The 26,875-nt window shown below is 34.2% G+C and overlaps 1 protein-coding gene across 5 annotated transcripts in view; it reads left to right on the top strand.

Annotated features, from left to right (window-relative positions):
* MIA2 (MIA SH3 domain ER export factor 2) overlaps positions 1–26,875 on the top strand; it is a 111,919-nt gene that overhangs the window by 69,837 nt on the left and 15,207 nt on the right. For 4 of the 5 annotated variants that reach the window (XM_060096284.1, XM_060096285.1, XM_060096287.1 and 1 more), the window contains 11 exons: positions 384–498; positions 1,698–1,744; positions 2,594–2,684; positions 5,497–5,635; positions 10,058–10,159; positions 11,124–11,184; positions 11,734–11,769; positions 15,693–15,760; positions 16,999–17,081; positions 18,720–18,848; positions 21,785–21,943. In XM_060096284.1, coding sequence (XP_059952267.1) covers positions 384–498; positions 1,698–1,744; positions 2,594–2,684; positions 5,497–5,635; positions 10,058–10,159; positions 11,124–11,184; positions 11,734–11,769; positions 15,693–15,760; positions 16,999–17,081; positions 18,720–18,848; positions 21,785–21,943 — 1,030 coding nt within the window. The remainder of the gene's footprint in view (positions 1–383; positions 499–1,697; positions 1,745–2,593; positions 2,685–5,496; positions 5,636–10,057; positions 10,160–11,123; positions 11,185–11,733; positions 11,770–15,692; positions 15,761–16,998; positions 17,082–18,719; positions 18,849–21,784; positions 21,944–26,875) is intronic. The other variant, XM_060096288.1, reaches the window with a different exon arrangement.

The following is a 26,875-nucleotide window of genomic DNA, read 5'->3' as shown; positions in this document are numbered from 1 at the left end:
CACTTGAGGATTTGTTTGACTTCACACAAAATTGACTCTCATGTTAATGACCACTCTTACTATGGCAAGTGAGAAACATCATGTAAGAAATGTTTTGTTCCTTTATAGTCATGTGATACTTTTAGCAAAAATGGGCCATTATCAAGTATTGTTTTTGATTTAGGAATAACCAGTTTTGATTTTTAACTTGCAGAGTTTAATAGTAAATAAATGTTAGTTTTTGAGAGTGTTTACATATTTTATGCCAGGTGGAGAATAAGAGCTCCTGTACCGTCATCTATGTGGATTGATTTTTAGACTACAACTATGCATTCAGAAGTTGTAAAGCTGTTAGTATAAGGTATTACCCTCTCTCTTTTTTTCCCCCTTTGCTAAATGTCAAGTCTCTGACTGAGCGCTTACAAAAGATGAAAGACTGGGCTGCTGTGCTTGGAGAAGACATAACAGATGATGATAACTTGGAAATGAAGAGTGATTCAGGGAATGGTGCGGACTTAGGTATTAAGTCATGACTTATCCTCTTTTACCGAAAACGATGACTGGCTCTTGTATTTCCTTTTAGTTCCCCATGTGCACCATGTTCTTTATATACTTGTGTAATATCCTGTCCCTCTCTCACTATCCCTTATGGTTGTTTCGGCTGGGATAACACCTTTTCAGTAAATCTTTTCTCAGCCCCTCAGATAGACCTTCAGTCTTCTCCCTCTCTGTTCTTTTTATATGTTGTACATTACAGCACTCTTCACATTGCATCATAATCATCTCCATGCCTGTTTTTCCCTGTACTGTAAGCTGATCAAATGGCTGGGTGAGTAGTTTGAAAAACGAGTGTTATATAAATGAACGCCTCAGGATACCTTTTTTTTTAGATGGTTCAGATGTTTACAGTACTTTAATCTTGGCCATCCCAAATTCTTATTGCCATTGCTGGTTGCAGTCTGGAAACTCAGCAAAAGTTAGGTTCGCTATAGCCACCTAGTGTATTTTCAAAACAATTCCTTTGACTTAAAAAAAGAACATTTTGTTTTGACATAATTATAGACTCACAGAAAGTTGTAAAAACAGTACAGAGAAGTCTCATGTATCTTCATCCAGTTTCTCCCAATGATAGTTCTTCTGACTTTTGTGCCCTTTCTCTTTTCTCTCCCTCCATCCCCTGTATAATTAACAAATATTAAGGAGAAGGTGTGATTTTTAAAAAGATTTTCTTTGATGATAGCATTAATGTGTTGGAAGAAAAGTACATTTTAAAGTAAATACATATAGTTCTGTTTATACTTTTTCACTTCTGCTTTATTTTGTAAGAAATAATTCTTTTTCTAATGAGAAAACTCATGCTTTTTTAATGTTTTAATTTGGAGTATAATTCCACTCATATTTTGTGTGCTGAAGGATTCTAAGAATAATTGAGATGGTGGGCTGGATTTAGGTGAATACCAAATCCCTGTTATAACTCTGTTCTTGGAGTTAGTGGTGAAGAACCTTGTTAGATGATACTGTGGTACTTCCAGTGCTTTTTTAGTTTAGCTTCCTGGGAGCAGGTTCGAGGCTCTTCTGCCTTATATTAAGTTCTTTATTGTAGCAAGAAGAGGGATTATAAGGCTCTACTTGAGTGAACTAATAAAATCATTTGAATGTCTGTTGTGGCATTGCACTGTTTTCTCAATTTATTATTATGTTTTTGTTTTTCACTATAGATAATCAACCAAAAGGAGCTTTGAAGAAACTGATTCATGCTGCTAAGGTTTGCATTATTACAGAAATGTAAAGAATATAGAGAAAGAAATAAACATCCATATTTCCTAGTAACTTTTAAAAGTCCATTTTATAGTTACCATGAAGTGATAGAATTTTTAGAAGTGATCAGAATTTTCTTCAATTGCTTTTTTCTTTTTTTATAGTAACTATTGTTATTATAAAATTATATTGTTAATTTTTCGAATTTATCATAAAATTTTTCAAGGTATACACTCATTTCTTTGGATAAGGAATATATTAAGAATGTTTACTATATATTCTCCCATACTTCCCTCTTTATGCATTCTTCATCCTCTGGTCTCAGTATTTTCTGATCCCCTATTGCCTAATATCTTATTTTGAGAAGTAGGTATTAGATTCATTTTCTTGTGGTTTATCCCTAACCTTTTTCATCCTAGTAGTGGTATCCTGATCTTTATTGATCTATGTGAAGTCTTGGTAATGTAGTTTGAAGGTTGCTTTAATCAAAACTTATGTGCTGGGACTTCCCTGGCGGTCCAGTCATTAAGACTCCAAAGCTTCCACTGCAGGGGAAAAAAAAACCCCAGAACTACAAAAAATGAAAAAAAATCTTACGTGCTGAAAGCAAATAGCTACTATTCAAGCATCTGTCACTGATCTTCTCTGTTCCTGTTTGGAGATTTACAACTATTGATGACTGCTAACTTTCCAGGATGGAAGCTACATTGTTGGTTTGTGTAGTCTAGGCAATAATTTCATCAGAGTGTAAAAGAGCTTCAAGGGATTGGGATGGTGTGTTGAGATTTTTTTGGTTTTTTTTGGTATAATTGATTAATGTTGCTTTTCTTCCTTCTCCTTCTCCCATTCTTTGAAGTTAAGAGCTTCTTTAAAAACCCTAGAAGGAGAAAGAAACCAAATTTACACTCAATTATCCAAAGTTGATAAAACAAAAGAAGAGCTTACAGGTAGGTAATCTACATACTTATAAAGTTTTTCTAAATAAATACATCTTATAGAGAATGGTACATTAATTGAATCAATTATGGGGAGATACAATTTGATTTTTTTTTTACTTTTGTTGGTTATCTGAAAAGTTAGTCATGAGGTTTTATTGTTGTTGGTAAAGCCATATCCTTTTCTCCATATTTATATAAAATTAATGGCATTATTTTAAAAAACATGTAAAACTACTTACCTTTGAATTTCAGTGTCATACATGTGGTATGGTTTTAGTTGTTAAAAAGTAGCAAATTAAAAATGTTAACAGAGGGGTGGGATAGGGAGGGTGGGAGGGAGGTACAAGAGAGAGGGGTTATGGGGATATATATATACGTATAGCTGATTCACTTTGTTATACAGCAGAAACTAACAACATTGCAAAGCAGTTATACTCCAATAAAGATGTTAAAAAAAAATCTTTGTTAACTGCAAAATTGATTTTTAGTAGTGGTACTACTGTATTTTACAGAACTTTTTACAGAATAGTTTTTTCCTTTAATGTACATGCATATTATATTAGCACATACAGGAATGATGTTAGACCTGTAGAACTGAAGTTTTTTTTTAATTGAAAAGATTTTTATTTATTTTGCTGATAGTGTTTTTTTCCTAAAGTAAACAAATGCAGTTAGTTAGGTTTGACATTTTTTAAAGTTGATATAAGTAACATTCCATTTTGTAAAAAAAAAAAAAATTCACCGTAACTGTTAGCATAAAAAAATAATGGAAGGACATTCTCAAATGTCAACCATGATTCTTTTTGAATACGGGACAGATTTCTATTTTCTTTGTACTTAATTGTATTTTCAAAAATTTCTAAAATAAGTGAACTGTATTTATAATAAGACACTTTTTGAAAAGGTTGAACCACCAGAGATACAGATTATTTAAAAAATTATCATTGCCCTATTCACACGATACTGGTAGTTGGATTTTTTTTGGATTTTGAAAAACATTAATTTTAACTTAAAAATAACATTTTGCTATATGTAAAGCATAGTGCTAAAAGCCATGGGAGATTTACAGGAGGAAAAGATGTGGAGCCTGCTTTCAAGGAAGCCATTAACAGGCTCTCAGTGAGGAACTGTAGTAAGTGCTAGAATAGCAAGGAATTTGCTCACCAGTTACCCCATCACTTAATAAAATTTCTTGGCAAATTATTATTTTCTAAAAGTAGTATTTGGAGACTTTGTGTTTGTATGCTTCTTCCAAATCTTTCTTTTTTTTAATGGGTCATGAAAGATAAATTTCTGTAATTGATCTTCTATTCATAACAGGCAAGTTTTCTTCTAAACTGTTTCTCCTCTGATCTTGCCTTTTTCGGTAATCATTTACAGTCCTCTTTTAAGATACAGAGGATTTGAAACAAAATAGTTAAGGTAGAAGTACAAAAATATAATGAAGATTTAACTGTTTAATTTTTTTTTTTAAGTAGGGATGATCCAATTTTTTTTTTTTTTTTTTTTTTTTTTTTGCGTTATGCGGGCCTCTCACTGTTGTGGCCTCCCCCGTTGCGGAGCACAGGCTCCGGACGCGCAGGCTCAGCAGCCATGGCTCACGGGCCCAGCCGCTCCGCGGCATGTGGGATCCTCCCGGACCGGGGCATGAACCCGTGTCCCCTGCTTGGGCAGGCGGACTCCCAACCACTGCGCCACCAGGGAAGCCCGGGATGATCCAATTTTAATAGAGATAATATCCAACATTAATGTCAGTTAAATGATGTAACAATGGCTTGTTAAGAATTGTTAAGACTTAACAGTGGCAATGGCTTAAAGCGTAGGTCAACACTTTTTAACTGACATAGATTTAAAAATTTCTGTGGAAAGACAGATGTGGACAGTTTCCTGCACATTTAATCATTTAATGTTAAGGTATTTTCTTTAACTGTCATTTTGGTGTGTACCTTTAATTAATAGATGTTGTAGAATAATTATATACTATTACATGTAATTAATAAAATTTTAATGCTTGTTAGTATGATTTTGAAACGGCCCTCTTTAGGCAGAGTGTTTTGCCTTGTTTTAAGATATATGGTATAGTGGTGATTCATACACATTTTGGGGGAGATATCACCTCAGTCTTAGAGGGGTTGAATTAACTTATGTTGGAAGAGTAATAAGGTTTTAAAAACAGTGGTTGCACTAATTATAAAATATTCATAATTAATTAGAATTGTTAATTTTAGTTCAATAGATAATTCTTTTAGGTTGAAACAAAGCTAAAGTTGGTATTTTTCTTTCCAGTCTTGATATGGTTTAAGCTAGCAAGACTTTGGAGCATTGTTATCAGAAGATCCAAATTTCTGGCTTGATTTATAACACATATCAAAATTTTGGCTTAAAAAGAGGCTGGGTTGAAGTTAACTATTAATGGATAAAGTTTTTACTAGATAAAAACATGCATTATTCATCATGTGGAAGTAGTTTCATGGAAAATATTGAACTAAAATATTTGCCTTCAAAACCCTCATCACCAAAACTTTGAGAATTTTAGTGACTTTTTTCTCCTAGACTGAAAATTAGATGCTAGAATTAGAATATTGAAGGTTTTAGAAAATTTTTTTAAAGGAAATCTTTAAATAATAAAATAATGTATAATAATTTATATAGCTCTTTAAAATGTTAAAAGGTATTTAGGTGAACAAAATACCTTATAGATTTTCTGTTGCAAAGAATTTAGTTTATTAATTATTTTTGGTAATTTTTATTTTTATGAAATGTTACTGTGCAACTCAGAATATTTGCTCCTTTAATTGTGATTTAAAAACTTTTTCTGTAGACTGTATTAAAAATCTCCAGACTGAACAAGCATCTTTACAGTCAGAAAATACACAGTTTGAAAGTGAGACTCAAAAACTTCAGCAGAAACTTAAAGTAATGACTGAACTGTATCAAGAAAATGAAATGACACTTCACAGGTAATAAAAATTATGTTGGTGACTCCACTGAGTGGGAAGTAAAGTAGCTTAAAAATGTTGCATATGCAGCTTATGTGATTATTCACAGTTCTCAATTTATGACTGGGTTGCTTTTCATTAATTTATTTTTAAGAAAGTTATTTGATTTTGACACATTTTTCTTCAAGGAAGAAAATACAAATGATAGTAGACTTTCAGACTGGTTCACAAAATCCTCTTTAACTTCTAATAAATAGTCAGCAAATTATTGCTAATTAAACTTCCCAATATTGCAGGTCTGGGAATCTGGGTGGACATCTTACTAATTGAACTATCCATTAATTCCATCTCGTATATATATAAAACTGATTCCTCTCTCCTGTGTAAATTGCTGCAGCCCAAGTGTTGCTTGTCTCAGTAAAAGGCAGTGTCATTTGCTGAACTGTTCAGGGCAGGTGCTTAAGCCGTCCTTGCCTTCTCTCTTTCATTCAGTCAATTGTCAGATTCTGTCAGCTTTCCTATGTCTTGAATCTGACCACTTTCCACCACCTCCCACACTGCTATTCTGATCCCAGGCATCATCTCTTAGTACCTGGTTTATTGCAGTAGCCTCATGAGTGGTCTCCATCTTTCCACTCTTAACTTCCTCATGTGTTTTCTGTAGCATAGCCCTCTAAAACATAAATTATGGGTATTGTCACTCTCTTGCTTGGAAATTCCAAGTGCCTACACATCACACTCAGAATTTAATCCACAGCTTTTATCATGGCCTCCAAGGCCCTATAAGATCTGGCCTGTTGCTACCTCTTTAATTTTAACTTATTCATTTTCTTTTTCCCTCACTGTCTTCCAGCCATGCTGGCCTTTTTGATGATCTTTAGCATGCCAAGCACATCTGTAGCTCAGGGCCTTTTGCACTTGTTTCTTCTGCCTGGAGTGGTTATTCCCCTGTGTAAGGTTCAATCCTTCATTTCACTTGAGTCTAGGTTCAAATGTTACCTCAAAGAATCTTTCCCTGGCTACTGTAACTAAAATAATACCTGCCCCTTCCTATCCCCTTATCTTGTATCCTGCTTTATCTTTCTTCATTGTCCTCTGATGATTGATTATCTTTTTTTTTTAATCTTCCCCACATTAAATGTAAACTCCATGAGATAATTACTTCATTTTCTTCTCTTCTGTATTCCCAGTGCCTGAAACTATGCACATGATAGTTATTCAATAAGTATTTGTTGAATATATGAATAAATATGTTTAGTGCTTTTATATATTGTAGTGAAAGATTGTGTGTGTGTGTGTGTGTGTGTGTGTGTGTGTGTGTGTGTGTATGTGTATGTATGCTGATGCTTGAATGCATAGATACACAGAAGACCCTTGAGATACCTATCTGGAGACACCAGATTTTCAAATACCACTATATCACATGTTTTTCATCATTAAAGGAAATAAAATATCTGGAGACACCAGATTTCCAAATAACACTATATCACATGTTTTTCTGTCATTAAAGGAAATAAAATGTAACAGACTTTCAAGCCTCTGTAACTTAATGGAAGTTTTTACAGTTGATCCTCATTATTCGTAGATTCTGTATTTGTAAATTCACCTACTTGTGAAAATTTATATGTAACCCCAAATCGATACTTGTGGGACTTCCCTGGTGGCACAGCAGTTAGAATCCTCCTGCCAGTGCAGGGGACACGGGTTCAAGCCCTGGGCTGGGAAGATCCCACATGCCGCGGAGCAACTATGCCAGTGCGTCACAACTACTGAGGCTGTGCTCTAGAGCCCATGAGCCACAACTGCTGAGCCTGTGTGCTGCATCTACTGAAGCCTACACGCCTAGAGCCCATGCTCCGCAACAAGAGAAGCCACTGCAGTGAGAAGCCCGCACACCACAACAAAAGAGTAGCCCCCGCTTGCCGCAACTAGAGAAAGCCCACGCGCAGCAATGAAGACTCAGCACGGCCCAAAATAAATAAATATAAATAAACATGTATATAAAAAAATCTTTAAAAAGAAAATCAATACTTGCAAAACTTTAGTGGTCATTTGCAGACTTGCACAGAATGGCAGAAAATTTGAACTGCCCAGTGTGGATGTTCCCAATTGAGGTCGAACAAGAACTCTGCCTTCTTGTTTCAGCTCTCATTCTGTAAACAAGTGTTCTTTATTTAGGGCCACATCTTAATTTTTTATTTTTTAGGTGATTTAGCTGTTTAAAATGGCCCCCAAGTGTAGTACTGAAGTGCTGTCTAGCGTTGCTAAGTGCAGGAAGGCAGGGGTGCGCCTTCTAGAGAAAATACATGTGCAGATAAACTTTGTTCAGGCATGAGTTATAATGCTGTGGGCCATGAGTTCCTTGTTATGAATCAGCAGTACATATTAAATAAGGTGTCTTTAACCAGAAACACATACAACAGGGTTATGTATTAATGATCAAAGTGCTGTGATCAGAGCTCATAGGAATCTAACCCTGTATTTCCCCTAGGAGCAGTATTTGCTAACTTAGGATTTGTGGTGACTTTATAGACCATAACTAGCGGGAATAATGAGATTCTATTGTATGTGTTCGGAAACTCATAGAGAATATTAAAACTTCACTGACATCAGGATGCTAGGTGATTTGTTAGGCTCTTTGACTACCAAGGTGTGTACTTCAATCATGCTTTGGATTCAGTTCAGAATTTACAACCTTTCTATTCATCATGGACTTCTGGGCCACTTAGGACTGCTCCAGGCATAAAAGAGAAATAAACTTCACTAAATGGAAGAGCTACCATGAGGGTAGCCTCATGGTTTCTGTCAGTAAACCTAGGAATGAGTCCTTCTTTTTAGGTTAGGATGAAAGATACTGTGAGTAAATTTTGGACATAACAGGGATTATTTGAGGTGAAAGGAGTACTTTTGAGTGTATCTTTTGAACAAAAGAATATATGTTTGATTATAGAAATTTAATGAGTGATGTGTAAACTTTCAAAGAAAAAAATATTCTCTGTAGATACTCAAAGCAAGGATGGGAAGCTGAGCAGAAATCCTAGCTGTGTGTGTGTTGTTCACATTGCAATTTCATTCATTAGTTTGAAATGTTTTCAGTTCTCAATTTCCATCGTTTATGAGCCCACCCAAATTCAAGAGGAGGGTTCATAGACTTTACCTCTCAACTGGAGGGGTGTCATAAATTTCTGGCCATTTTTAATCATACAGTCTTTACAGGAAGAACACATCTCTCTTCCATCTCCAAGCCCACTACACTTTCATGCTTTTCCTAAGGAGATGACTTATTTTCTTATAACACCTGTGAAACGATTGAGTGTGGGAGTGCTTCCTAAGCAATAGGTAATGTAGTGTGTGGAATATAAAACATTTATTGTTGACATGTAGAATTTCTTCAGTGGTTTGTCATGTTCTTCCTCAAAGCTCATGAAAAAGGTGAGGCATCCACAGTTAGGACTCCAAATACGTTTTCCTGTGGCCTTCAACAAGTATATCTTGAGGGACCAGTGTTATTAATGATACCGTGTGAAACAACATGGGTAATGTAGTATAATGGAGTCACTAACTGCTGACTGTATGTCTTGGTCTAGTTATTTAGTATCTCTGGGCTTCATTTTCTTTTTGTAAACAGTACCCTTCTTTTTTTTTTTTTTTTGTGGTATGTGGACCTCTCACTATTGTGGCCTCTCCTGTTGCGGAGCACAGGCTCCGGACGCGCAGGCTCAGTGCCCGTGGCTCACGGGCCCAGCCACTCCCGCACCGGGGCACAAACCCGTGTCCCCTGCATCGGCAGGCGGACTCTCAACCACTGCGCCACCAGGAAAGCCCAATAGTACCTTTCTTGTAGAGCTGTTGTGATAAATAAGATAATATATAGAGAGGTGAAAGAAGAGTTTCTGGCACATGCTCAAGGGCTCATTAAATTAGCTATCGTTAAGTAGAAGTAGTAAGTTGGACACTAAATTTTATTTACTTTGGGTTCATTTGTGTGTGTGTGTGTGTGTGTGTGTGTGTGCGCATGTGTGTGTGTCCTGGCCTGGAAGCCCAATCACTATTTTAACAACTAACAACCAATTTAAAAATTATTGAAACATAGTTCATTAGTTGGTGACTTCTTGTCTAATAAATGTAATACTTCTTTATACTAGAAAGCTTGGTAAATAATATAGTCATAATATTTTTTATTAATATTTACCTTTGGTAATCTCATTTCTGTGATAAATTCTTATAGAAAACTCTTGAAACTTCTATATTACTAGTACTGTATTAGACAAGGTGCTTTACAATTTGAGTTTATAATATTAAATTCCACACTCAGGTACGTTTTTTTTTTCTTGCATGTGATGTTTTTACTGGTATTTGCAGATTACTTTATGGGAAGCAGTAATTGATTATTGATTATTTTATGACATATAATAAAAGAAATAAAACACTTTTTGTTTTAAGGAAGTTAACAGCAGAGGAAAACTACCGGTTAGAGAAAGAGGAGAAACTTTCCAAAGCAGATGAAAAGATCAGCCATGCAGCTGAAGAGCTGGAGACCTATAGGTATTGGATATATTTTACCCCTTTCTTTTGAGGTGGGAAGAGTATCCAAAAGCCCAATACCAGAAAAAATAATAAAGCAACCAAAAAAAAAAACCCACATATTTTTGTTTCATTATTTTTCAGTTAGATGTCTTGCTATTATGCAATTATACAGAAAATGTAAAAAGGAAAAGCTTTTCTTTCAGTGTGTGCAATTTTAAATCTCTCACATTAGTTGGATTTGAATATGAGCAATCCTATTTTATGTTAATGTTAAGAACTTTATGAATGTGATTAATTTTAAGGTCTTTCCTCTTTGGTTCACATGGGGAAGAATGTATATAATGTTAATCAATTTGAGAAGTATGCCACCAAAAGGAGAGTAAGCCTTAATTAAAGTTATGAAGAAGCGTTTATAAGACCATAAGTCTGGTTTTTACCTTAGCTCAATCCTCACTGAGCTAAGGTAAAATAATAGATATAATAAAAACCCAGAGAAAATAAGTGGCAAGATTCAACAGTATTCCAGATAGTTGTGATACTTCATTTTACATTGGGAAGAGTAAGCTTGAATTTTATCCAAAAGAAGGAATTGTCTTTTTAGTCTTATAAAGGTAATAAATAACAATTTATTTCTTACAGATTATTAATTTCCTAGAGTTCTATTAAGATTATATGAAGTCTGAATAAATCTCCCAATACTATGCTTCTTAAAAATAAAAATGAGCCAGTATACCATCTAATCTTTTCATGATCTTGATTTAGGTAAACCCAAGTAGTAGTACTCCTAAAACTTAATTAATGTTGAAATTATATCAGGAAAAAATATACTTTAGAACCTCGTAAAGGTGATTAACATGTGGAGTTCTAGAGTTACATGAAACAAAGCACTCTAGGTGTTTTAATTAATATTTTCAGTAGAGATAGTGTGTTCTATCATTTCTTAGTATATGTTAATAGTAGAATGATTATTTGTTCTTTATAGAAAGCGAGCCAAAGATCTAGAAGAAGAATTGGAGAGAACCATTCATTCTTATCAAGGACAGGTATGTGCGTGCATGTGTGTGTGTATGTGTGTGTGTGTGACTTAAAACAGCTGTGATTTGTTTGAATTGGTATCTATTTTGATGCAGGAGTATAGTTACTCTCTTGAGGTTTTGCAAATGGCTGTGGAACATTTCTAGGGAGGCAGAGATTCTGGAACAAGAGATATTGTTTCAAGTTGCCATGTGAACTGCTGCTGATTTGGGAATTGGGGTTGCATAAATAAATAAACATATCAGCATTGGGGACTTGTATGTAGTCTGGCTAGTTGTCTCTTAATTGGCACCTCCTATTGTAGTTGATAATAGTGTAAAATAGAAATGTTACTAGACAAAAATTTTAGTTGTCTTTACATTCAGTTTTTATTTAAAAGTATAATAGTAGATCATATGTATATGAAAATTTGCTTTAAAATGTTACTTGCTGACTTTTTAGAGATACTTGAGTTATTTTTAAGTTTGAGTTGCGTACTAAATCATAGTGGTAGGTGTGAATGTTTTTTACTGAAAAAAAATTGTTATCAGTACTATTTTAATGACTTTCTTTTTCAGATTACTTCTCATGAGAAAAAAGCACATGATAATTGGGTAAGTATTAAATTTTCTTAGGCTTTTTATCAAATTGTTCTTTTTCCTAATTTAAATGAGCAGTGTAAAAAGTACACTTTTAAAACTGAGAAAAAAGGTGGTGTTTTTTTTTTTTTTTTTTGCGGTATGCGGGCCTCTCACTGTTGTGGCCTCCCCCGTTGCGGAGCACAGGCTCCGGACGCGCAGGCTCCGGACGCGCAGGCTCAGCGGCCATGGCTCACGGGCCCAGCCGCTCCGCGGCATATGGGATCCTCCCAGACCGGGGCACGAACCCGTATCCCCTGCATCGGCAGGCGGACTCTCAACCACTTGCGCCACCAGGGAGGCCCAAAGGTGGTGTTTAAAGAAATCAGTTTCTTTTAATTTCACCAGTAATGAAATTATGTTCCTTATGAACATACTTTGTTATGATACAGTCATTCACAAAATCTGACCTTTCCTTCTCCGCTTTCAGCACATTGCTTCTTTGCAAGGAGCTTATACTCTTTGGGGGAGGTGAGGTAGTGTTCATGGATTTGTTTCAGGCACTGGATTGTCAACTAATTACTTGTGGACAAATTACTTAAAATTCTCTGAGCCTGTTTACTCATCTGTAAAACAATGGGACTGTACTAAGTAATAATCTAGAGCCCCTCCTAATTCTAAAAGTTATACAATTCAGGTATCTGATTCTCATTGTTGAATTACTTGTTACACATTAAGAAAAAGACCATCATGAGAAATGACATGTCAGTACTCCAGAGGAACTGTATGAGGAAGTGATAAGCATGTAGATTTTGACTAATGATCAGGATGATCCCTCTAAAATGAAGAACTATTGTTAATAGCTGGTCTTTGGAAGACTTGTCCCTTGCAGTCTTCAAGGGGAAGCAGTTTGCACAGTGCGTGAATATGGGGTCTGGAGTCAACCTGTCTTGGTTGATATTCTGACTCTATCACCTACCACCAGTTTCCTTACCTAAAGACAGAGATATCATTAGTACCTATTTCACAAAGTTATTGTGATGGTTAAATAAGATAATTCTGTTATCCAGGTACCTGACATATAGTAAGCACTTAGTAGATATTAACTGTTAAATTATCACTGTTGTTATACTGAAGCTTGGAAGGTATTTTTTTTTTAGGCATGGATGTTTCTTGGAATGGAGATTTCAACTTACAGTGAGAGATTATGTGTGTTGAATACCAAGGTCCTTCCCAATTTTGAGATTTTTGTATGCTTCTTTATTTAGTGGTCAAGTGAAGATTTGTTTTTGAATTAATAAGCTGGGCTTGGAAATGAATTTAGTCTTCTCACCACTCCTCACTACTTTCTTTTTTTTTTTTTTTTTTTAATTCTATTTATTTATTTATTTATTTTTGGCTGTGTTGGGTCTTCATTGCGGCACACAGGCTTTCTCTAGCTGTGGTGAGCGGGGGCTGCTCTTCCTTGCGGTGAGCGGGCTTCTCATTGCAGTGGCTTCTCCCATTGTGGAGCACGGGCTCTAGGCGCGTGGGCTTCAATAGTTGCAGCATGCGGGCTCAGTAGTTGTGGCTCACGGGCTCTAGAGCACAGGCTCAGTAGTTGTGGCACACGAGCTTAGTTGCTCCGTGGCATGTGGGATCTTCCCAGGCCAGGGATTGAACCTGTGTCCCCTGCATTGGCAGGTGGATTCTCAACCACTGTGCCACCGGGGAAGCCCTCTCACCACTTTCTAAATACTCAGATGCATATTATTTTTTCAAGATGGAGAGGAACTGATGTTTATTAATATTTCTTATGTTCTAGGCACTGCACTTAAAGGCATTTTACATATATTACTCATTCAATCCGCACTGTAACTCTGTAAAATAGGTATTATTATTCAGGTCTTACTAGTGAGGAAATAGCCCAAGGTCACATGATTAGAGAGGGAAGATTGGAAATTGAAACATTGACCTTTCAGATTTATAAGTCTTGTACTTTTTCTTTTCAATACATTGAAAATCTTGTTTAGTAAATAATGACATTGACTTTAAAACATGCAGAAAATATGCCTTTCATGTCTCAAATTCAAAAGATATTTTTCAGATTTTATAAAAATAATATATACTTATTGAACAAAAGTTCATACCATGTAGAAAAGTACAAAGAAGTAATCAGCAGTATTACTTTAATTTATTCCATACTTTTTTGATACATTTAGACATAAAGCACATATATATGTTTAAGAAAACAAAATCATATATTAACATTTTATAACCTGCTTTCTTAATGTATCATAGATATTTTTTATGAATGTTTTATAATTTATATAAACCTTTCTCATTTTATAAACTTTTAGTTTGTTTCCACTATTTTACTGTTATAAATAATTTCATAATTTCAGATGTTACTTTCTCAACTGAGCATTTCTTTCCTCCATCCTGTTAGATTTAATCTTTTCTTTCTTCAAACTGTCATAGTACTTTGCTTTTTTGTATCCCGTGGCAGATACTATGGTCATTTATATTTGTCCTTACCACAGATTTAAGCTTATAGGGACTGTTTCATTTTCCATAACACCTGTTCCTAATAGAATCTTTTTTGCATATTGTAAATATTTAATATCTGAATACGAATGTTTTGGAATACACTGCAGTTATTCACTGTAATTACAGTTTTTGCTAACATTTGGGTATAAACTTTTCAAGTATGAATCATTGCTGTCAGTTTATTTTTATATTTCTCTGTTGTAAGTATATCTTTAATATATATGATACTATAATCAGAGTAGAACTTACTTTTGACTTAACTATGCATTTTTTTGTGCCATATGCTTAATAGTAAATAAGTTACACTATAGACAACATTTAGAGATGATTTTAGTTCTGCATTATTAAAAGTTAAATGAATTGGTATTTTGTTAACTAAAATTGTTATGGTGTAGTATTCTTTTTTGTTAGTACAAATTGATTATATAATTATATATCAGAAAAAGATTTACACATGGAATCTTTTTGATATTGAGTGCTAAAATGTGGTTAAGCTATATTTTTGGTGAATATTTGCCTACTTAAAGTCAATTCTCAGGTGCAGTTCACCATTTTAAGTGAACACATTTGATAATATAGTTCTTTTTACTTGTAAAAAGTTATAGTTATAGACTGAGTTAATTTACCTACCTTTTTGTGATTGTTACATTTGCTCTAGTGGATTGCATTAATCTGGCAGGTCTGATGTTCCACACCCTGCTGCTTGTAATCTGGAGAGTCCACAGAATAACTGGGAAACATGCAGTATTCTATACAAGCTTAATTTTGCCCACAACTATTTGGGTATATTGCATGTTCTTGGTATAAGTGTAAGCTTTTTTTCTATAACATATATACTCTGATTTTTATTAAATGAAAGTGTCTCTAAGCAAATGTAAAAGACTAAAGGAATGTATCTATACAGTGCTGTGTACTTAATAAACACACAGCATGCTTTGATTATATTCAGCCATTTAAAAAAATGGCCTTTACCAGCTCTGAAACTGTTTTAGACCTTTATAGGTTCACAGAGTTATAGTGATTTCTTTCCAGAGATGGTTACTTTGTTCCATAGCCAATGCGGCCATGCGTAATGATCCTGAGTCTTAATTCCTAAGCTTGGGTCCTGTTACATTGCTCTTGTCATTTTATTTGGATATTTACAGTACCAAATAATGCTAATCCTTGACTTCACATCTAGCTAAAAGCATTTCTTGCAAGTACATGATTAAACTCCAGCCTTAGGCTCATGTCTTCTGGTTATATGAAACTCATTCCCTTTTAAAATAATTTTCTGAATTAGAATTTTTTTACATTGAGTTTACTGAAATGGATACTTAGTTACTTAAGTGACTGTGATATTTGTATGCCATTATTGAGATATTTATATATGCTTATCTTTCATTTTAAGTTTTCATAAATGTTTTTAAAGATATATTATTTTCCTTAAGTTGGCAGCTCGAACTACTGAAAGAAACCTCAATGATTTAAGGAAAGAAAATGCTCACAACAGACAAAAGTAAGTATCTTAGTGGGAATACTTTAAAAACTTTAGTTATAACTTTTATTCTTAGTTGTCATTTTAGTAATTAGTTAATACTTCTATAAGGATAAACAAGAAAGCTTTCAGTGAACCCAACATATCTAGTGGTAAAGTATCTATTAGTTTTACTAGGAGTTACTAGATTTTTGTTTGAAACACTTGTCTTGGAGAGGTTACTCTAACAGAAGGAAACTTTTCACAGATTCTTTTGTAAAAAGTGACTTAAAAAAAACTTTTTTTAAAAAAAAAACCAGTGTAGGTAGCGGGAGATTACCAGAGATGGAGATAGAAAGGATGAATCTCTCTGATATAGTACTTCTCAGAGTATTAGCATCTTATAATGAATAAGTGGATTCAATGTTTATTATTCCTCTTTTTCCCTGGTTTTATTGCATTTGGTGGCATTGCTTTACAATAACAAAATAAATAGGAGGATAAAAGGGTACAGTGTACAATCGAAGGGAAGAGTAAACATTTTTCTATGAAGATTGTGAAAGTCTTCCCATAGAGTTATAATTTCTTGACAGAATGTACTATTAACATTATCCAGTATTAGTTTTAGTCTTCTTGCTTGTCTTTTCTACTCACAGATGAAAACTGAATGACTAAATGTTTCATTTCAGATCTGATGGTCAAGAACTAGAAATAAGATTCTTTTAAAATGCCATATTTTTCAGATAAAAAATTTAGGAGTAAAATAGTAGGATGAGTTAATCAGATTCCAATTTTATGTTATGATTGGAATCTTATGGATAACATTATAATGGAAAGCATATGGGACTCAGAGCTGGGAGCCCTGTTTTAATCCTGGTACTTTCATTTTGCATAAATCATTTAAACTGCAACTTCACTTTCCTTAGTTGTAAAATAATAGACTTGAACTCGTTGACCTTGGAGGACCCTTCAAGGTCTTTCTAAAATTTGGATTCTGTGATATAGTACTCTTTGTACTCTGTTTTTGAAGAAACAAAACAAAACAATTCCAAGCCTCAACAAAACATCACTATTACTAGACAAAAAGGAATCTGTTACCCCAAAATAAATAGTGGGGGATATGGAGAGGTATTTTGGTCAGAATAATTTTAAAGGATCTGTTTCTCTTATGTAGATATTGAGATAGTGAAGAGTAGCTTGTACTTAACAGTGGCAGTTTCTTGAAATGTGGGTGCTTCTCTTGGATGAGTAACTTAGAGATGCTTGTTCTTTATTTGCAGATTAACTGAAACAGAGTTTAAATTTGAACTTTTAGAAAAAGATCCTTACGCACTTGATGTTCCAAATACAGCATTTGGCAGAGGTAGTTTTTTTTTTAACCCTACATTTAAAATACATATATTTTTATATATATTGCATATATAGTTTATATTAGTGTGAATTAACACTGCTAATAAATATTTTAGATTTTGGAGCTAGGGTTCTAATCTGAGTTCTCTCACGGTCTCTCAATTTTCTGAGTTTTGTTCTCTAGCAATAATGTAAATAATGGCTGCCTCCTTTTCTCAGTGGCATTTGGTAAGATAATGTATGTTTAGTACCTTGAGCTTCTTGAGAAGCAAAGTGCTTTGTACATAGTAAGGTACTCATTAATTATTTTTTTGGAGAATGAATAAGGATTGCTTAAATGGAATTGCATTGTGACTCTTTATATATTAACTATTCTTTGGAATTTGCTTGAATTATAAAAATAAGAATTAAAACAGCTGGTTTTAAAGTATTCATTAAAAAGTTGGGAAAACCTTAATAATATGAGTTTTGATTGCTTTAATTATCCCTAAAAGAAACAGTTCTTTGGAAGATGTATTTAATATTTCTGTCCATTCATTAATGAGTTAGCATCTTTATGATCTCATACTATTCCAAATAGTTTAAATTTTGCCAAATAATTTTGGTTGAATTGGAATTAAGCTTCTAGGGCAGTGAAAACAAACTTATTTTTATATAAGTAGATTCCCCTTTTAATAACTGTTGAAAAGTTATAAAAATCACTTTTGAGAGTCCAGTTTCATTAAAATGAAAGTATTTCTACATTAAAAAATAGAAGATTGTTATGGATTTCAAATAGGAACAAAATCTGGAGTGGGGGGAATTATACAGAAGGAATTTTTATCTGAATCTAATGCAAAAGAGTCTCAGGGTAAATAATGCTTTGATCTTACTGTTGTAACTATATTTGAATATTATATAAGCTACATAATAAAATTTAACATGTTTTGAAAAGTGTTATTTTGGTGGCATTTAAGTTTGTTTGTTTTTTGATGTTGTTGATTTTTGATCTTTGGAAGTATAACCATTATTTGAGAATGGTGAAGTTTGTAAAATGATAAGGCTCTTCTTGGTTATATGGTTTATAGATAAAGTGATTTATTTAATGAATTATTTTATGTAAACTGAATTTTCACTGGTGATGAATCAAAAGTAATTTCTGATGTTTCAGAGTATTTTGTGGGTTTTTTTCCCTACTTTTCAAAATGTGAGCTTTTCTCAAGTAATTCATGGCCCAACACAGCCTATCTGGCCCTGATTTAAACAGAGCCCTTCCATGTTACAACCTTCACCAGCTTAAATATCTGGAAACATACTGCCATTAAAAACAAAACAAAAACAAACAAACTTCATGCCCCTCAAGTCCTCTTACTACTCTAAAATATGATGTCCTTTGCTTAATATTGTATGGTTATTCAAGTGTATTAGTTACCAAGAAGATGATGTTTTTATTGACTGAAGTGTCCATTTGGTAGATAGACTTTAAAAACAGGGTTCAATATTTAATTCTATCCCATATCAGCAAAACCCAAGCCATGGTTAGTATTTAAGACAGGGATTAAACTTAAATTGGCAAGAGAATGACCCGAAGGTAATTGTTGAAATGGGATTCTAATCTGTAGTGTAGGTAATTGAAACTATGAATTTAAATATGCTGTTTTAATTATTCCAGAGCATTCCCCATATGGTCCCTCACCATTGGGTCGATCTTCACCTGAAGTGAGAGCTTTTCTCTCCCCTCCAACTTTGTTGGAGGGTCCACTCAGACTCTCACCTTTGCTTCCAGGGGGAGGAGGAAGAGGTATATTGTTTAAACATCTTTATTACTCTAGATTTCTTCCTTACTTTATATTTTCATCTCAACTTATCTTTAAAATGATCTTTAAAATAAACCTTTGCAAAATACAGGCATTCCTTGCGCTTATTCTGAGTTACTTTTGTTTGGAAAAGGAGCTCTATGACATCTAATTTGAATATATTTTTCCCTTAGAAACACTGTTATAATGGATTACATTTTGTTCAGGGACTTGATATATATCTTTTAAAATCATATTTTAACTTCTTAAAAACTGTATTGTACTATATATCACTTTATAAAGAATGCATAAAATACAATCACAATATAACCTAGCATAAAATTGTATTTTAATGAAACATTATTGGAATATAGAATTTTAAAAATCTTTTTTACCTTATTATCATGATCTTTTTCATGGTAGAAAATCAACAAGTGAAAGAACTTTTTTTTTTTTTTTTAAAAAAAAACAAGGAATTCAGAAGTGCTCTCTTGAAGGCAGAGTTTTGATGGGAACCTAAAAAAGACCTAAATCATTTGTTAATACTTTGAGAAACTGACCCCAAATTGTCTGCTTTGTTACCTTCTTATGTGTTTTTGAGAATTTCCAGAGCCACTTCAAGCCCAAGCATTAGCTGTTGATCTTTCTGCATTTACATCATCAGCACTTACCCTGATGTTACCTGTATATCTGGAGTTTTACTGTTTTGATCTCTCAACTATATTTTGTTTACTTTGTCAAGTTACTTTAAAATTTTCCCTTGAGTTGTAGCAAAATTCAAACCTATGTATTCCAAAATCAAGAGTCTTAGGTTTTTAGCCCCAAATCTGTGTTTATATCATGTCATATTACACACCAACATAAATGTAATTGAAACCAGTCACATGAAATAGCACTACCCTTACTATTTTTGATGCTTTCTGATATCTTCTATTCAGTTCTATTCCATTTCATTAAAAAAGAATGCTAGTTAAGATTAAGTTAATTTCATGTACCACAATGGGTTGTAGCCAGCAGTCTGAAAAACAGTGCCCTAGTAATAAGGGTATATAATTGGCAAAACTGCAAATGTGAATCACTGGAAGCTGAATGACATAAGTCAAGGATTGCTTGTAGTCAATTGAATATTTGGAATAACAGTAAAAATTACCTTTGATTTCTCCTCTCCTATTTAAATTACTTTCCTTTCTTTTTAAATTACTTTCAAGATACAGTGTGGTTAGCATTTGCAAGTGTGTTTTACTATTCATTAGAAAAGCTACAGAAGTTTTAGGTAAGTTATCAGCAGGTCTTAAAAAGAGTTGTTTTGAATTAAAAGTTTCTGTGACCCACCAAAGAAGAATGACCTTTCTTTTCCTTCCTCTTGTTATCATTTTTTTTTGAAAGTTTGGATGAGATATATGTTTGAATAAGGTTGAGTATAGGAAAATAATTTCTTTCTAGAGTAAATTGTATATAACTTTTGGACCGAATGAAAAACCTTAACCTTTAGCGTTTTCATGTTTGCAGTTTTTCAGCTGGTAGTCACTTGGCCTGTATTTTGTTCTCTGGAAGTAAACAATCAGGAGAAAGCCTTTGAATGTCTCCTTTAAAGATCTGTCCTTCACTCTAGACAAACTCAGCCTAATGGACTCTCGCACATTTCTCATTGATTTAATTTTCTGCTTTCCCAGCCTTTTTCTTCTAATGAACTGATTAGAAGGATGAACATGCTAGAAGGAATAAGGAAAAGTTGACATTCTGATATAAAAGTCAGTTGGCCTCCTGACTCTACAAAAGAGAGTAGATAGGACAATTTTAAAGATTACTACATATTAAAAAAAATGGTTACAGTTACTTGTACAAGTTACCATGAAAAGGTCATATTAGTTTTAGTCTCTTCTTTTAAAGGAGGTACTGAAATGTGGGAAGTATTGTAGAAAGATTTCTATTAAAACAATTTTTTTAAAAAAGCTGTTTTTTGAACTCATTCCCCCCTCAATGACAGATGAAGTATTAATTTATTTTGTTATTTAATGTTAAAAATTTTTTTATGTTTGTCTTTTTCATTTTAATTGAATATGGGTTATTAATTGAGGTACCATTCTTTCTGTGGTCATAGGAAAGGAACTTTAAAATGATTCCCCTTCTTTATAAATGTTAGCATGTCAGTTTTTGTTATCCAAATGAGTGTTACCTTGTTCAAAGTGTTTATTTCGACAGTGCTGTTGTTTTTGAAACTCTTGTTTTAGACTCGCCTTCAGAGTTGTGAGCTGTCTTTGAAGGTGAATTTGATATTTAGAAACTGCTAGAAGCCATTTAAAGCCAAATTTATTTGGCAGATATAAAGTTTGTAATCAGACTGGTTAAAATCATTTTGGGGCAGAAGTAGAGAGTCATGTTACAACATTAAGATCCAATTTTTTGAGTGGTTCTTAAGTTAATCTGAGTACATTTCTAAAAGAGTTGTTCTAAAAAATACTTTGAGTCGTTTCAGAAATATTGAAATAGGTATATTAGCCTCTAAGATGACTGTTTTAAAGGCATCATGCTCTTTTTGACTATTGGCATATTAGTTTAAGCAACAAAAACCTGATTTTATAATTATTACATCTGGAATAGAAATCTCTTACTTTGCAATTTACTTTCTACTCTTATTTTTCAGACTTAGTGGTCATAATTTTCAATTTAACCACTGATTTTTTGTGTAAATAATGATGGTGATAACATTTAAAAATGAATTTTATAGGCAAGTGTTTGCTTATGTACATGACAAAATTATTTTTTCTTTTCGTCTTAGAAATGGCTTTGGTAGGATAGAGTTACAGTCTAATGTGTCTTAGGGAAACTTTGTTGGAATCTGATTGTTTTTCCTTTTTAAAAAGGTCTAGATTTTATTTGATGATGGATCTTGTAATACTTTTTTAGATAAAACATAGTTGTATTTTTCTTCTTTAATTAGGCTCAAGAGGCCCAGGGAATCCTCTGGACCATCAGATTACCAATGAAAGAGGAGAATCAAGCTCTGATAGGTTAATTGATCCTCATAGAGCACCTTCTGACACTGGGTCCCTTTCACCTCCCTGGGAACAAGATCGTAGGATGATGATTCCTCCATCAGGTATGGAAAGAGTATAGTTAGTATGTTTATTTGAAAGGCAAGCAGTATGTGCAACATACAGGACTGGAAGAAAAGAGGAGAACATGTGTGCCCTGTCTTAAGAAAAGCCATGATATAGATTAGAAAACAACAATACACACATTTCCAAACAGAACAGAGATAATTGTTCACATTACAGAAGGCTGTCCTCTCTGCACCCTCCCTGCCCCCCCCGCCACCCCATGGAATGTCTTTATTGTTTTTGTTGCTCATAGAAGTGATACATGTTTATATTTATGTTAGAAAATCCAAACAATGGAGAAATGTATAATTAGGAAAGTGAAAAAAATCCCCCTCATCATCTTAAGCATGCCCTTCCCAGAATTTAGTTTTATATCTTTTAGGGAGTTCCTTTTTGGTATGCATTCATAAACCTAGGTATACCCATTCCTTCATCACTTCTGTGCAGTTATACTATTCACCTTCTTGTAATTATCTTTTTAAAATTTTTTCATTTATTTACTATTTATTTATTTGTTTGTTTGTTTATTTATTTATGGCTGTGTTGGGTCTTCATTTCTGTGCGAGGGCTTTCTCTAGTTGCGGAGAGCGGGGGCCACTCTTCATTGCGGTGCGCGGGCCTCTCACTGTCACAGCCTCTCTTGTTGTGGAGCACAAGCTCCAGACGCACAGGCTCAGTAGTTGTGGCTCACAGGCCTAGTTGCTCCGCGGCATGTGGGACTTCCCAGACCAGGGCTCGAACCCGTGTCCCCTGCATTAGCAGGCAGATTCTCAACCACTGCGCCACCAGGGAAGCCTGTAATTGTCTTTTTACTTTGAACAGTATATCTTAGATTAATTGCCAAAATAAATATATTTACCAGAAGACTCACAGTAAAACATCCTGAAGTTAGGCAATAACTGCTGTTCTCCTGATAGAACTAAAATCTCCCCTACTTTCTCAAGGAATGTATTTAAAATTATTCAGCTTGCTAAACTTTTATTTATGCATAGTGTTTCAGGGACAGGCACTGTTATGTAAAATGAGCTATGCCTGCTTTGTATAAATTAGTTACAATTAAAAAATATACTAGTTCGGATTGCTTCCTGAGGAGTTGGAGATAAGAATACTGTGATAAAAAAACCTTTAATTCCAAGAATTAGCCTTTGCTTTGATAGTGTGTATGTTCTATGAAGTGGTGCCTCCTTTGGTTTGATATCACTTTCCTCGGCTTGATATCACTTGAATATCAGCTTCATAAAGACAGAGATTTGTGTCACTTTAGTTCACTGCTATATCTCCAGCACCTAGAACAATGCTGGACCTGTAGTACTTGCCCAGTAAATATTTGTTGAATGAATGAATACCCCAGTAATTCTCAGAAAGCTGAATATTTTTTGTTATTGTTTTTATATTTAGAAATATATATGCTGTGACTTAAAAACTTAAGAATCTGTTAGCAGGTGGCATAGAACATCCTTTTTTCAAGGACTTTTTCTTGAGTAACTTTCATTTTAAAGTTTAGCTGTGATAAAAATAAAGATTAATAAACTCCAGCCCCTTTCTTAAGGAACTTGATTTCAAGGTTTTGGTGGATATCATATTTCTGTATATCTTTGGAGAGGACATTCCTTTTGAGAATTTACAAGCTGTCAGTACCAAGAGTCCCTGTCACATGCTCTGCCTACCTCCCCAAGTATTATCCAGTGTAGTGATTCTCAAACCTGGCTTATCATCAGAAGTAATCTAGGGAACTTCAAAAAAAAATGCAAATACCTGGGTTTCACCTCATTACACCTTTTTTTTGGGTAAATTTTATTGAAGTATAGTTGATTTACAATGTTGATTTATATTACACCTTCTGAACATGAACTCTGGAGGTAAGCTCTGTATTTCTAAAAAACTCCCTAGGAGGTTCTGAGGATTAGCTAAATTTAAGAACCACTAATCTATTCAGTGCTCTTAGTAAATGGAGAAGGGCATTGAGTCCCTGAAGAGATTAGCTGACAATCTTAGGTTAAAACAGCCAGGTGAGGAGCTGAGACTAGAACTCAAATAGTAGTGACTGTTATTCATAAAATTGGAACAAATTTTACATGTCCTTTAAAAACTGCCTGAAACCTGTAATTTTTCAGACATTTCAATGTTGTCCCAGGTCTCTGAGTCTCTTTTCATTTTGTTTCCAATCTTTTTTCCCTTCTTTTTTTGGTTGAATAATTTCTTTTGATCTGTCTTCAAGTTTAGTGACTATTCCCTCTGTCACTTCCATTCTGCTATTAAGTCCATCCAGTACAATTTTATTTTAGATATTGTATTTTTCAGTTCTAGAATTTCCTTTTTTTTAAAAGTTTTGATTTCTTTGCTGAAATTTATTACTTTTTAAAAATCATTATAAGTATTTTTTAAACCCCAGTATCTGCTTTAAAGTCCTTGTATGGTCATTCTAACATCAAGGTCATCTTGAGGATGACCTCTATTGATTGTATTTTCCCTTTAAGAATGGGTCACATTTTTCTGTTTCTTTGTATATTAATTTTGGATTGTATTATAGACATTGTGGAGGTTCTGGATTCTACCGTATTTTTCTGAAGACTGTTGTTTGTTTTGTGTTACAAGACAATTAAATTGGTGAAACTGTAGACTTATTCTCTCCTGTGGTGGGTAGCAGCTCAAATATCAGTTCAGTTTTTAGCCTTTGCTGAAAACTGCTTAAGTTTGCCTCACATGTGTGTGGTTCAGGGGTCAGCAATAGACTTGGGCAGAAAACTCAGAATTTTAGGTTCCACTTCTCTGGCTCTCATGAGCTCTGTCCTTTGGTTTTTCAAGCCAGAAATTTCTGTGAATTTTGACTGCTCTGTGCTATAGTTTGACTGTGGTCTGCTTTCAGGCTAAACTATAAAGGAAAACACTCCCCATATGGGTCCCTTCTTTCGAGTTCCCACTCCTTTCCCAAATCTGTCTACTTTTATTCATGGCCCTGAGTCTTCAGGTATTTGTTTCATTATTTTAAAATTTTTTTATTTTTTCCAGTTTTATTGAGATATATAATTGACACACAGCACTGTGTAAGTTTAAGGTGTACCGCACAATGAGTTGCCTTATACACATCGTGAAATGATTACCTACCATAATAAGTTTAGTAACATCCATCATCTCATATAGATACAAAATAAAAGAAAAAAAGTTTGGGAATTCCCTGGTGGTCCAGTGGTTAGGACCCGGTGGTTTCATTCCCGGGGCCTGGGTTTGATCCCTGGTCAGGGAACTAAGATACCACAAGCCCGTGACTCAGCCAAAAAAAAGGAAAAAAAATTTTTTTCCCCTTGTGATGGGAACTCTTAGTATTTATTGTCTTAACAATTTTCCTATGTATCATACAGCAGTGTTAACTACAGTCATCATGTTGTACATTACATCCCTAGTATTTATTTATTTTATAACTGGTGGTTTTTACCTTTTGATCCCCTTCATCCAGTTTCCCTTCTCTCTCCCCCCACCTCCAGTAACCACAAATCTAATCTCTTTTTCTATGAGTTTGGTTTTTGTTTTTTCAGATTGTACATGTAAATGTGATTGTGCAGGATTTGTATTTCACGTAGCATAATGCCCTCGAGGTCCATTCATGTTTTCACATATGGCAAGATTTCCTTCCTTTTTATGGCTGAATGATATTCCATTGTTTGTATGTGTATATATATTTTCTTTATCCATTCATCCATCGATGAATTCTTAGATTATTTCCATGTCTTGGCTATTGTAAATAATGCTGCAGTGAATATGGGGATGCAGATATCTTTTCAAGTTAGTGTTTTTGGGTTTTTGGGGGATAAATACCCAGAAGTGGAATTCCCGGATCATATGGTAGTTCTATTTTTAATTTTTTGAGGAACTTTGATACTGTTTTCTATAGTAACTACACTTCAGGTAGTTATTTTTTGTAAATTGTCTGGACTTATTATATGTAGGAGGGTCAGTCTGTTATGAGCTTACTCTGCCATGCTAGAAATGGAACCTGGTATCCATTATTTTCAAAGTCTATCTGAAAATTCAAAATTGTGAGCTTCTGAATCTGCCAAGCTAGAAGTGGAACCTGGTATCCATTATTTTCAAAGTCTAACTGAAAATTCAAAATCGTGAGCTTCTGAATTAACGTCTTCATAGAAGAGATATATATGCATTCGATAGAGAGTGTTTCCAAATAATGTAACTGATCCATTTAGTTTAACACAGGGGCACCTGTGCCAGTGCTAATCTTAATGAAATAGGATAACTCTACAGAAAGAGCAAAGGAATTTTAGAGACTGTCCTATACTTTACGAATGAGTGGGGTTAAATGACTCCTAAGATTCTACTTGAATTGGAGCAATGCTGATAAATGTATTTAGCTATTAGCCCTGTTTTCACCTAGAGTAAAATTATAAAAATATTCTGTGTTTGCCCTCAGTACATCCCTATTTCATCTAAATAGTCACTGAACAGGTTTCTGGGTTGATTCTTTTATTTTGTATTACACTTAGCTAATTGGTAAATTAGAACACTGAATAAGGAAGGAGGAGACCTAGGTTTTTATCGTAACACTGATGTTAATTTTTTGTATAATCTTGAGTTTTTCATCTTACCTGTCACTGTTTTCTCAGCTCTAAAATGTGGACTTGCATAAAACAAGAGATGGCAATAATCTAATCTCCCCCTACCTACACTTTTTTTTTTTTTTTTTTTGTGGTACGCGGGCCTCTCACTGTTGTGGCCTCCCCCGTTGCGGAGCACAGGCTCCGGACGCGCAGCCTCATAGGCCATGGCTCACGGGCCCAGCCGCTCTGCGGCATGAACCCATGTCCCCTGCATCGGCAGGCGGACTCTCAACAACTGCGCCACCAGGGAAGCCCCCCCCACCTACATTTTATATTATGTTGAATTATCAGGACTCATGAAGAGTTCTGCTTTCCAGTAAT

This window comes from Mesoplodon densirostris, chromosome 4, assembly GCF_025265405.1.
Source record: "Mesoplodon densirostris isolate mMesDen1 chromosome 4, mMesDen1 primary haplotype, whole genome shotgun sequence".
Taxonomy (NCBI): Eukaryota; Metazoa; Chordata; class Mammalia; order Artiodactyla; family Ziphiidae; genus Mesoplodon; species Mesoplodon densirostris.
This window is presented reverse-complemented; position numbering and strand designations above follow the sequence as displayed.